The 13,689-nt window shown below is 38.0% G+C and overlaps 1 protein-coding gene across 3 annotated transcripts in view; it reads right to left on the reverse strand.

Moving 5' to 3' along the window:
• Positions 1-13,689, reverse strand: part of LOC133301849 (eIF-2-alpha kinase GCN2) — a 33,335-nt gene that overhangs the window by 3,220 nt on the left and 16,426 nt on the right. Inside the window, exons 19-26 of one of the 3 annotated variants that reach the window (XR_009750257.1) lie at positions 5,687-5,767; positions 5,173-5,229; positions 4,715-4,846; positions 4,553-4,636; positions 4,219-4,327; positions 3,689-3,825; positions 472-579; positions 136-191 (exon numbers count right to left, since the gene is read on the reverse strand). Coding sequence is in view for 2 of the 3 variants with exons in the window: in XM_061501553.1 (XP_061357537.1) it covers positions 166-191; positions 468-579; positions 3,689-3,825; positions 4,219-4,327; positions 4,553-4,636; positions 4,715-4,846; positions 5,173-5,229; positions 5,687-5,767 (738 nt within the window). In the remaining variant the exon portion in view is untranslated. Of the gene's footprint in view, positions 1-135; positions 192-467; positions 580-3,688; positions 3,826-4,218; positions 4,328-4,552; positions 4,637-4,714; positions 4,847-5,172; positions 5,230-5,686; positions 5,768-13,689 lie in introns of all 3 variants that reach the window. The other 2 variants (XM_061501553.1, XM_061501552.1) reach the window with 2 other exon arrangements.

Below are 13,689 nucleotides of genomic sequence, written 5' to 3' on the forward strand. Positions count from 1 at the left end.
TCAGAAACAATATAAAGTTTACAGACAAAAGAAGCTTTAAGTCGTCTAGGACTGCAAGATGCAGGAAGCAAACACCATCAAAACTGAAGCACAAGCAAGTAAAACGTGATATCATCAGCTATAGATAACTGATACCAGTATGTTCCGGGAAAAGGTTAGCATGAATCAATATTGATAGCATGAGGGGCTCCCTGCACATATCAGTACTTAATCCAATTCAGGCCAATGAGTTTAAGTGTGGCAGGTTGATACAACAATTTGTGATCCAAGTAAATGGCAATCAAATTATTTAATGGTTAATACATAGGAATACATGATTGTTGCTCAATCTAGAAGCATGTTAAACTGTTGTAAATAACTATTGGTTCATTACATAAACCATCAGAGAAATACAGAGAGAAAAAATAGTATAAAAGATATAAGCCATGCTAATGGCAATCAGAAGAAATAAAATGCGTATGCATAACCTACATAGTCTTGACTCCACAACTGATGAAGCAAAAAGTCATATCGACCACCAACAGCCAGCAAGACACCTTCAGAAAGCGACCCAGGACTGTTCTCCTTCCTCAAGTATACCTTCCAAGAAAAGTTCAACTACATTAGAATCATCAACACAAACATATTCTAGCCCTTCTACTTCCTTGATATGCAATTTCAAGAACCATCAGTCAATATAATCATTTCAAATATTAAAATGTACCTAATTCATTATCAATCACAAAAGTACAACGGTCAATGGAACAGGGATAACTTTATCCGACAAGTATTACATGATTTTCCTAAATAATAACAATTCTAAAGGGTCGCAAAAGCACATCATAAAAAAATATATAAAAACAGGTATAAAAGCACATCTTGAATTTTTTATATCATATATTGGACCATGTTACAGTGTCATGCTGATGCTCTTTTTTCATATGGAAAATAAGATTTTAAAATTCCAGTAAGAACCAAGTTAGGATATATATATATATAGTTGGATAAGAAAAAAACAAGGCCAGTAGACAGATGGAAGGGCAGTTAATTCTTCTTTCACAGCAAGCAATATTAAGGACATGTATTTCTTTAAACTTCTTTGTCGGTGCCTCAGACTGAAAATCATTAGTCCGCAAGTTTAGCTCCATACAGTGGCGGAACCAGGCTCTGGACCAAAAAATTATATGTGTATTTATTTTTCTCAATTTTAATTAGTTCATATCACAATATATTTAAATTATATTAAATACAAAACAACTGAGCAGACAATATAAAAAAGAATTATAATTTTATTAAATATTTTTTAATTTTATTAAATATATTTAAATTTTTTTATATAAGTGAAAATGGAACACATAACTTAATACAACTTACTCATCTCTCAACAAATATATTTTATTTTTTTGATAGGGCTAAATTATAAATTTTAGCCCGGGCCAAATTACAATTTTAGACCGGGCCAAATTATAATTAATTATATAATCATACATAATAAATAGAATTTGTTAAAATTTAGCCCGAGCCGAGGCCACCCCAGGTAACATGTGGCTCCGCCACTGGCTCCATACCTTTGGTATGGTGTTAGCGTTTGTGATGTACTTAGAATTGACTTAGGATCGTGCATGTGTGCATACATTATTATGGGATTTAGGCATATTTTTATTTTTATTATTATTTTATTGTTTACTTACATGAGTTATGTTTAATGTTGATTGATTTATAATTGGGTTTAAAATTTCTGTTTTTGCTGCAAAAAGTATTTATCTGCCACACTCACATAAAAGTGAATGGATCCCACTAATTTTTTTTCTCTCTCTCCTCTTCACAATCAGGTCCACTCACTTTTATGTAAGTATGGCAGAGAAATATTTTCTACAGTAAAAATAGAAATATTTTTCCCTTTATAATTAGGGTTTAATGTTCATGCTTTTGCTACAGAAAAAGTTTTTCTGTCACTCACATAAGTGAGTGGGTCCCACGATAAAGAGAAGATAAAGAAAAAATTAGTGTTACCCACTTATTTTTATGTGAGTGTGGCAGAAAAAAAAAATTTGCAGCAAAAATAGACATTTTTCCCTTATAATTAGCTATAATTAATTTTAGGATTTTAAATTTTGAATTGATTTGTAATTGGTCTATAAGAGGGTACTTAAGACCTTTATTGTAGGAGTTGAATGTTCTGTTATTTTGATTATTATAATTGAGAACAGAGAGTTTCTCTTTTATCAAATCCCAGATGTTCTCAAAGCTTGAAGTCATGTTAGTGGTTGAGTCTCCAAGTGTGCTAGAGTTAAGGATGTGTGCAAGGTGTTTGATGGGATGGTTGTAAAAGACTCGGTGGCTCTAAATACTGTAGTTTTTGGGTCTGCTCAACAAGGCCTTGTAAATGAGACATTAAATTCTTCATTTAGTTTGGTGCAATATGATTTTAAGAACATTAATGTCGATTCAAATGCGGTAACTTGGAACACTTTGATATATGGATTTTCATATAGGGATGAACAAACAATTATAGTCTCTAAGATCCTTATGGTGATGATTGTAGATGATGGTGTTGAGCTTGATGTGGTATCGTGGACTTTTGTTATATATGGTATTGTGCAAAAGTTTTGTAATAGGAAAGCATTTCATACATAGGTTCTGCCCACCTTCAGCTACCATCAATGAAGATGAAGCAGACTCAAAGGTGAATCTTTTCCTAGTAAGGGAGGTTGATGCACTTAGAATTGGCTTAGGATCTGTGTATGTGAGCATGCGTTATTTTGAGATTGAGGCGTATTTTTATTTTTATTTTTCTTTTATTATTTCCTTACTTTAGTTGTGTTTAATGCTGATTGATTTATAATCAGCTATAGTTATTTTCAGATTCTTTCCTTATTCTTAGGATTTTATATTTTGAATTCATTTGTAATTGGTTTATAAAAAGGTGCTTAAAACCCTTATTGTGGGAATTGAATTTTTTGTTATTTTGATAATAGAAATTGAGAAAGGAGGTTTCTCTTTTATCATATCCCAATTTTCTGTTTAGCCACTTTTTCTATGTGCTTTCAGTATCAGTTTGTTATTGCAAGAGATTTAATATAAAATCATTCATGTGGCTTCACCTTATAATTGGTTCATGACAGTTATGATTATTATCCTTATCCTAATTGTTCCACTTCTTTTCTCATTTCCCTGGCTTTTTAAATGACATAGCATCATGGAATGATCCCTTTACATATTTTTAATTGTCCAAGATATAGCACTTGGTCAGTGCTATGTTGGATGTCATTCAATATCAATCTCTGAAAGTCACTGTTTTTTGTATAGAATAGGTTTTTAACACTTGAAATGAAGCTTTTAAAAACTGTTCCTTCCCAAATTTAATTCCTATTAAAAAACTATACAGAAAAGAAGAGCTAGGAAGAATGAGAGATAGATAAAAGACAGACAATAAGGATTTGAACAAAATGCAAGATATTAATAATGTCTTTGCATGATTCAATATTCAATCATTCTGTAATGTCTAGGAAGGTACAACAAATAGATGGATACAAGTGATTCATACACTAACGCATAGTACCTCCAACTCCAAGTCTCCAATAGTTATATTAACAACGGACAAGTCATAAGTATGGAGTGAGGAGTCTTTGTAGAAAATGCAATCATGGTATTGATACGACAAAGATGTAATAATTTAAAATAAAAATAAAAGACAAATTTATGGTACCTGAAAAAACAAATCTCTATGATAACTTTCAGTTGGCGGCATTAATGCATCTATATAGACATTTTTGTCAATCCTCCAAATTCTCAAGAGACTGACAAGCTCAGACAATTCATCAAGTGCCTTGAACGTACGTTTATCTGCATTAGTTTACCATTTGCTTATAAGCATGAACTTCCTTCTATAATGTGTAATTGTATATGATAGAGATGTTAATATAAAACCATTAATGTGTCTTTATGTAAAAGCTTAAGCTTTTAAGATAAATAGTTAATGACATTATATTAGAGCCCTTATGAACAACTAGTCTAGAGCTTGATCCTTGTCGCATACATTATTTTGATAAAAAGTTGAATTTTAGTACAAGGTAGATGGATCTGTGCATTGTCTAATCTTCAAACCCAAATGGATTTTACATGAGGGAACGTGTTAAAAATCTTAATATAAATTCATTCATGTGTCTTAATCTAAAAGCTTAAGTTTTTGGAATAGTTGGTTCATGATGCTATATAATCTGAATATAAGAATAGTACCTGATGGAAGAGCTCCTCTTAATCTGGGAAGTGCCTGATCTGCAGATCCACAGAATCTTAAACCTACTGTCTGCAACCTATTTACCATAGCTTCTGCTAAATTCAGTTCCTGGAAAAGCATTTAAATTGTAAACATAACATTAATATTACCTTTATTCCAAATTAGTTGGGGTCAGCAATCGATGAACCCATTTAAAAAGTATTTAAATTGCAAAAAAATAATTCTGCCCGAGAATTGTTTGCTTTGAACATTATGAGTACTTAAATAAGCTAGATAACCTCCACAACAGTTATTGCAACCAAACATACCAAATTTCTTTACAATTTTTCTCACCTGCAAAAGCTGCCGCCTTATCACTACCCATTTTGATTTCCTTTCTGAGGATTGTGGACGCAAAGAACCCATCATTGAAAGAAGCTTCAGAAAATTAAACCTCCGTCAAACTATATCTTACAAACTTGATAATGCAGGTTTCTGATTGCACAACTAACATACCTCTGCTACTTTAAGTCTGTGTTCTACCTTGACTCCAATCCATGACCAAATTGCATCCAGGAGGTCACCGTGGTTTAGATGAATGTCACATGAGTCTGAATGGAAAAAACAAGTGACTATGTCCCTTGTGACCTATAATACGATTGGTAAAACACGCTTAGTTCAACAGAATGATCAACATCTTCATTAGACACAAGGCTTAAATATATTAGAGACACAGAATGAACAAATCATAGGTTGAGTAGTGAAGATTCTGTCCTCTATTTTATCTTGAAAACAATCACAAATATATTTAGATTTATTTACTATGGTAATGAAACCGAGAACTTTCCCTTCTATTGCTAGAAACAGGTTGTATAGTACCAAGCATCATAATGCTATCATGGATAATTATTTATAACAGCGTGCAGAACTTCATAATGAAAAAGAAAAAGAAACCTAAAAATATACGATAGCACCTTTATGACCTCTGCCTCTGTCAATGCTGAGGTACCACCAATAATGTCAAAATCTCCCTGTGGGCAATGATTTCGCATTAAATGGGATTGAAAATGCACTAAAATTTGTTAGGAAGTTTCATGCTAAGCATCATAAACGATTACAGAAGCTTAAAAAAATTATTCATGAAATAGAGGGAAAATCCTACAGCAGAAGGTTCCCTGACTTTGCAAGGATTGGGGCGAGGATTGATGGTACACAACCTTACCTCTGCATTTTTTAAAAGAGGTTGTTTATTGGACTTGAACCCGTGATCTTCAATTACAAAGGAACAATCTTACCACTACTCCAAGGCCCGACCTCAAAAACTTATTCATGAAATACTGGAGAAAATACTCATCATAGTTTCATATTCTTCTTTCACCAAAAACCAACAAGGGAGAATTATTGGTTATCATTTATATTGCTCCTCCAGATTTATTAAAAAAACAGGAAGAAGAAAAACTCATTAAATTATAATATTTAGAATAATACCTGAAGGAAGCGGTTTGGAGATGAATGACCAATTGCTCTTCTGTAGACACAAGATATCTCATATCGTTTGAACGAAGATTTCTACACAACATAGATTTATGTCTCAGACTTCAATCTTCATGCCTTGCTGAAATCCAGCTCATATAATAGAGAAGCAATGCAAAAACTGCTAAGGACATTTTCTTTCTTTTGGATGCAGTTCAGATAGAAAATACTTTTTTCTTCTTCTACATTTTATATTTTGTTTTGATAAGCGGGGTGAAGATGTGATTGACAAGTCAAACTTTTTTCTTTCTACAAAATTATTGTTTTAACAATTTCAATATAGCTCTTTTCTTGAACATCATATAGATTGTGTTTGGAATCATCAAAAATTGCAAATGATTTGATTTGGTTTAGAAATCGAATCTCATGTTTGGACTTATTATAAGAAATTGGATTTAAATTGATTCGGAAATTCTTATGTTTTGAACTCATTAAAAATGGAATTGATTTTAGGGATAGGTTATTCTACCTACTGTTTTTTCTGCCTACCTTTGCCTACCACTCTAAAATACCGTTAGATCATAATCTCAAGAGGAGAGAGAAAGATTATGATCTAACGGTATTTTAGAGTGGTAGGCAAAAGTAGGCAGAAAAAATGATAGACAAAATAACCTATCCCTTGATTTTATTTCAGTTTGTTATTTTACATTTTAGCCTTGTAATTTAATCTATCTTGTTGACAAGCTAGGTTATTATCTCATGAGAGGTAAAATTTAAAAGTAAGAGTAAAATATCCTATCTATTGAAAGTCAAATTGAATTCTAACATATCCCAACATATTTGACAGAATTTATAAATTTAAAACATTATAATCCATGGACTTTTTAAAATCAAATATTTTCTATTTTTTTAACATTCCAAAAACAGTTTGATTCACAAATAAAATCAAATCCCCTTTTTTTACCATTCCAAACACATTTATAAGAACAATTCATTCATTTTGTTAACTCTATGTCTTAACCAATTTCCATCTAAGTAGAAAATCACTTAGTTATTCTCTTTGGAGGATCAAGTCCAACATAGTTATTAGTACTATACAATAACAAAGGCACATTAAATATAAGACAAACCATGGGTCTGTGGGCATTATGCTTTATATACCGTATTGATTAAGTCATACCATCAAATCTTCTATGAATAGTTCAGATAAAAAAATCCATCGCAAATTTTTTTAAAGTGAATCTTGAAGGATCTTGTGATGGTATTGGTTTCCCATTAGCACACTATTCTGCTTGAAGAGAATTATTTATATCCATAAATCTAATTGTCAAGCACCAGCTATCCCCAAAAGCTTAAATTATTAGTTGAAGAAACATGAATGGCATTACATTATATATCTAATATGTTCTCTCACAAAGAGCTCATTAAGCTTAAAGCGTGGATAATGCACAAGCCCAACTACCTGTTGAGAACTCGGTTCTCTCGGATCGGCTCAGGGGCCTTTGTGCGGAAGTCAATCAACAAGATCCTTGATCTCGGATCTCGGCAATACCTCGGCCTGAACTTCACCAGGTCGGGCAGCGCAGCGGAAAAATCAAAACGAAAAACAGGAGAGAGAGAAGAAGAATACAACCAGATTTAACGTGGAAAAACCTTCTTCAAGGAAGAAGTAAAAACCCACGGGACCTAGTCCAGATCAAAAATCCACTATGAAAATAATGGTTACAAATAATCAGAATACACCAATGTGGTGGTTAACTCAACCTCTCCAATAATGGTGATAATCAAACTACCTTAGAGATGTTTCACTCAAACTCTCTCTAAAGATCTCTCAAATGCAAAGCATAAAGCTTTGCTCAAACCTCTCAAATTTTCTCTCTAATCTCTTAACCTAGCCTCCACCCTCAACTAATGAATATATAGAGGAAGTGAGATCTAGGGTTAGGGTTTTTAGGAAAACCCCTCAATGGGCTTGGGCTTAGCATTGAAGGAGGAAGCCCAACAAATCTCCCCCTCCGACTTCAATGCGTCGGCTTCAGCATCAACCCGGCTCCTTCACAGCAGTCTTCAAATTTCCTTGCTGGAACCGGCTTTGTCATCATGTCGGACCAATTTTGGTCAGTGTGCACCTTGACGAGTTCGAGCTCTCCACCTTCCACCACATCCCGGATCCAGTGATACCTCATATCAATATGCTTAGTGCGGGAGTGATAGGTCGAATTCTTCGCAAGATGGATTGCGCTTTGATTGTCACAACCCAGCTCGTACTTGTCTTGATTATGGCCGAGTTCCATGAGGAACTTCTTCATCCACAGCATCTCTTTGCTTGCCTCAGTAGCGGCAATGTACTCAGCCTCAGTTGTCGATAGTGCAACACATTTCTGAAGTCTTGATTGCCAAGAGACAGCTCTTCCGGCAAATCTCATCAAATATCCTGTAGTCGACTTCCTCGAGTCGGCGTCTCCCCCTAAATCAGAATCTGAGTAGCCTTTCAACTCGGCTTTGCCTTCTCCAAATCTGAGACATAAGTCGGTCGTACCTCGAAGGTACTTGAAGATCCACTTCACTGCTTCCCAGTGCTCTTTGCCGGGGTTTGACAGATACTGGCTTACCATTCCAACAGCATACGCCAAGTCGGGTCTAGTGAAAACCATTGCATACATCAAGCTTCCGACGGCGGATTGGTACGGGACCTTCATCATCTCATCTTTGTCTTCATCAGATCTCGGACATTGCTTCTGGTTCAGCTTTATGTGTCCGGCTAGGGGGGTGCTCACTGTTTTGGCTTTGTCCATGCTGAATCTCTTCAATATCTTCTCAATATACTTCTCTTGACTTAGCCACAGTAGCTTCTTTTGTCTATCTCGGATGATCTTGATTCCGAGAATCTGCTTTGCAGGGCCGAGGTCCTTCATTGCGAAGGACGAGCTCAACGCCTTCTTCAGGGCGGCTATCCTCGATTTGTCTTTCCCTACAATAAGCATGTCGTCAACATCAACATCAGCATCAACATCAACAACACATTTATCCCAAATTAATTGGGGTCGGTGGTAGATGAACCCACATGAAAGATACAAAACGGTTGAAAAAAAGTTAAAAAAAATAAATAAAAAAATAAAAATAAAAAAAATAAAAGTAAAAAAGTAAAAAAGCCAAAAATAAATAAATAAAAATAAACAAATAAAATAAAAATATAAAATAAGATAAAATAAAATAACAATATATGTATATATAAATAAATAAAAGTAAAAAAGAAAGGGACAAGAAGAAGTGGGGGAAATGAAGGGGAAAAAGACTAAAAAGGGACCATCTGGAACATAGGAATAACAGTGGGTCTAACCCTCCACCATACTTATAGCTTTTCTCCATTCCGTTCTAAGACATATTGTCCGCCAATCTATATCTCACTCCACTAAATCTTGTTTTACTACTTTCCCCCAACATATTGTCGTCAACATATAACAACAAAATCAGAAAATCTCCAGCCTCATACCTCTGCACAAATACGCAGTGGTCGGCTTCTGTCTTCTCAAACTTATGATTAATCATGAATGATTCAAATTTCTTGTACCACTGCCGAGGTGCTTGCTTCAAGCCATAGAGGCTCTTTTTCAACCGACATACCAAGTCTTCTTGGTCTGGAGCTCGAAACCCTTCAGGTTGCTCCATATATATTTCTTCTTCTAAATCACCGTGAAGAAATGCCGTCTTCACGTCCATTTGTTCTACCTCGAGGTCCATTGAAGCCGCCATGGCTAACACAGTTCGGACCGAGGTCATTTTCACCACAGGAGAAAAAATCTCCTCAAAATCTACTCCTTTCTTCTGATTGCAGCCTTTCACTACAATCCGGGCTTTGTATCTCAGCTTTTGCCCGTTCTCTTCATTCATAATCTTGTAGACCCATTTATTTTTCAGAACTCGTCCTCCTTTAGGCAACTCGGTCAGCTCATAAGTCTGATTCTCGTGCAGAGACTTCATCTCGTCTTGCATTGCCTTTTTCCATTCTTCTTTCTCTGAGCTCATCACAGCCTCATCATAACTCTCAGGCTCACCGTCTTCAGCAACAATGGTGTATTCATCAGATGGGTATCTCGTAGAGGGTCTTCTTTCTCGAGTTGGATATCTCGGTTGTTCTTCAGCTTGACGACCCGGTTCATCATTCTCATCCCGGATCTCATCATCAACTCGGACCTCAATGTCTTGGTCATCTTCAGCTTGTTGCTGATCATCATTTTCTTCATTTTCTCCACATGCTTCAGCTCGGACAAGAGGGATGGGTTCTTCTCGTCTGACAGTAACTCGGACTTTAGGCTTCGAGATGTCATGAATGTTCTCATGCTCATGAAAGATCACATCTCGGCTTCTCACAATCTTCTTATTGATTGGATCCCAAAGTCGGAACCCAAACTCACATCTCGGCGAACCAAGATAGATGCATTCCTTTGTCTTCACATCGAGTTTTGCTCTTTCATCTTTAGGGATATGCACGAAAGCTCGGCATCCAAACACCTTCAATTGATTGTAGGCCGCTTTCCGACCTGTCCAGATTTCTTCTGGAATTTCTCCTTCAAGTGGCCGTGATGGTGAGAGGTTGATCAAGTCAACAGCAGTTTTGAGGCTTCTCCCCAGAATGATTTCGGTAATTCGGCATTAGATAACATGCTTCGTACCTTCTCTTCAATAGTTCTATTCATCCTCTCAGCAAGTCCATTCAACTGTGGAGTCTTGGGGGGCGTCTTCTCAAATCAAATCCCGGGCGCTCTGCAGTATGCATCAAATGGGCCGCAATACTCACCACCATTATCAGATCGGACCACCTTCAATTTCTTGCCAGTCTCCCTTTCAACCATAGCATGGAATTCTTTAAAGGATTGGAGTACCTGGTCTTTAGACATCAACAAATATACCAACACTTTCAGGAATGGTCATCAATAAATGAAACAAAGTACTGAGCTCCTCCAAGGGATCTTTCCGACATGGAGCAAACATCAGTATAGACGAGGTCAAGAATATACCTGCGTCATCTAGGTTGATCCGGTCTCACAAAAAAAACTCGGTGCTGCTTTCCAGCTAGGCAATGCGTGCAACTCTCCGACGCTTGGCCTTTCAACCCAGTCAATAATCCTTTCTTGTTCAGGATCTGAAGCCCTTTCTCGCTCATGTGGCCGAGGCGCTTGTGCCATAGCTCCAAGCTAGGTTCATCTCGGACAGAATTGGCTTCTCCGCCTCTGATCTTTCCTTGCATCACGTACAAGGAGCCTTCCTTCTTACCTCGGGCCACGACCAAGTTTCCCTTGGTCAGCTTCCATCTAACACTACCGAAGTAGTTCACTAACCCGGCATCATCAAGTTTGCCTACCGAGATTAGGTTCAAACGCATGTCTGGAACATGCCTTACATCTTTTAACACAAGTCGGCATCTGACATCCGTGGTCTGAGTTACATCACCGACACCAACAATCTTGTTGGTCACTTGATTTCCCATCTTCACGACTCCAAAATCACCACCTCGGTAAGAGGAGAAAAAACCTTTGTGTGGAGTAACGTGGAAGGAGGCACCGGAGTCAACAATCCAGGTGCAGTCATCATATGCAACATTCAAATAATTATCCTCACCAAGGAGGAATGTCTCAGCATTCGAGTTGGCAGCCACCGCAGTGGTACTCTTGTCTTCCCTCTTCTTGGGAATAACCTGATCCGGCTTCACAGAGTCGTTCTTCTCATCATTCTGCAGTGTCTAGCAGTCTGGCTTCTTATGACCTGTCTTTCCACAGTAAAAGCACTTCAACTCATATTTCGGCTTTGACCGACCTCTGGACTTTCCTCTTCTGTCACGATCTCGACCCCGGCTTTTGTTTCTACCCCGGGAGTCGGATTTTCCTTTGTTCTCAGCAACGTTGGCCTCATACGTGCTTGAAACACCTCGTTCTCTTCTCCTGACTTCTTCGCTCAGGAGGCTGTCTGTCACGACATCCATCTTCAACTTTCCTTCTGGAGCTGAATTACTCAAAGTCACCACCAGAGTATCCCAGCTTTCTGGCAGCGAGCTCAACAGCAGCGAACTCAACAGCAGCAAAGCTTGCATCTCATTATCAATTTTCATCTCAGCTTTTGACAACTGATTCACAATACCTTTATAGGTGTTGAGGTGTTCAATCATGCTCATGCCATCCTTGTATTCAAGCTTCACAAGTCGGCGAACCAGGTATGCTTTATTCCTGGGAGTCTTTTGAATCATGGACTCCAGCTTCGTCCACAACTCATACGCGTTCGTGAACTCGGACACGTTCTCAAAGAGGCTTTTATCAATATATTTCCTGATCGTGGCTACCGCCTTCCGACTCAGGATCTCCCACTCCTTATCGGTCTTGCCTGCCGGTCTCTCATCAAGGGTAATGGGCTCATGTAGATCTTTGCAGTAGAGATGATCTTCCATCATCGGTCTCCAATAGGTGAAATTATCTGCGGTCAACTTGAACATGTCTCCATCATTGTGTTGGGCTTCCTCCTTCAATGCTAAGCCCAAGCCCATTGAGGGGTTTCCTAAAAACCCTAACCCTAGATCTCACCTCCTCTATATATTCATTAGTTGTGGGTGGAGGCTAGGTTAAGAGAATGAGAGACAAAATTTGAGAGATAATTATTTGATTGTTTGAGCAAAGCTTTATGCTTTGCATTTGAGAGATCTCTAGAGAGAGTTTGAGTGAAACATCTCTAGGGTAGTTTGATTATCACCATTGTTAGAGAGGTTGAGTTAACCACCACATTGGTGATTCTGATTATTTGTAACCATTATTTTCATAGTGGATTTTTGATCGGGACTAGGTCCCGTGGGTTTTTACTTCTTCAACGAAGAAGGTTTTCCCCACGTTAAATCTGGTTGTGTTCTTCTTCTCTCTCTCCTGTTTTGTGATTTTTCGTTTTGATTTTTCCACTGCGCTGCCCGACCTGGTGAAGTTCAGGCCGAGGTATTGCCGAGATCCGAGATCAGGATCTTGTTGATTGACTTCCGCACAAAGGCTGCTTAGCCGAGCTTGAGGGAACCAATTTCCCAACAGTGGTATCAGAGCCCGAGTTCGACGGGTTCTAAGGGAGACGAGATGGAGACCAGTGGCATAACCAATGATGGAGACATGTTCAAGTTGACTGCAGACAATTTCACATATTGCAGACCGATGATGGAAGATCATCTCTACTGCAAAGATTTGCATGAGCCCATTATCCTTGATGAGAGACCGGCAGATAAAACTGATAAGGAGTGGGAGATCCTGAGTCGTAAGGCGGTAGCCACGATCAGGAAATATATTGATAAAAGCCTATTTGAGCACGTGTCCGAGTTCACGAACGCGTATGAGTTGTGGACGAAGCTGGAGTCCATAATTCAGAAGAAGACTCCCAGGAATAAAGCATACCTGGTTCGCCGACTTGTGAAGCTTGAATACAAGGACGGCATGAGCATGATTGAACACCTCAACACCTACAAAGGTATTGTGAATCAGCTGTCAAAAGCTGAGATGAAAATTGATGACGAGATGCAAGCTTTGCTGCTGTTGAGCTCGCTGCCAAAAAGCTGGGATACTCTGGTGATGACTTTGAGTTATTCAGCTCCAGAAGAAAAGTTGAAGATGGATGTCGTGACAGACAGTGTCCTGAGCGAAGAAGTCAGGAGAAGAGAACGAGGTGTTTCGAGCACGTCTGAGGCCAACGTTGCTGAGAACAAAGGGAAATCCGACTCCCGGGGTAGAAGCAAGAGCCGGGGTAGAGGTCGTGATAGACGAGAAAAGTCCAGAGGTCGGTCAAAGCCGAAATATGAGTTGATGTGTTTCTACTGTGGAAAGACAGGCCATAAGAAGCCAGACTGCTGGACCCTGCAGAATGATGAGAAGAACGGCTCTGTGAAGCCGGATCAGATTATTCCCAAGAAGAAGGAAGACAAGAGCACCACTGCGGTGGCTGCAAACTCGAATGCCGAGATATTCCTCCTTGGTGAGGATAATTATTTGAATGTTGCATAT

Source organism: Gastrolobium bilobum, unplaced genomic scaffold, assembly GCF_033153095.1.
Source record: "Gastrolobium bilobum isolate Gb01-03AN ecotype WA unplaced genomic scaffold, APGP_CSIRO_Gbil_v1 utg42558, whole genome shotgun sequence".
NCBI lineage: Eukaryota > Viridiplantae > Streptophyta > Magnoliopsida > Fabales > Fabaceae > Gastrolobium > Gastrolobium bilobum.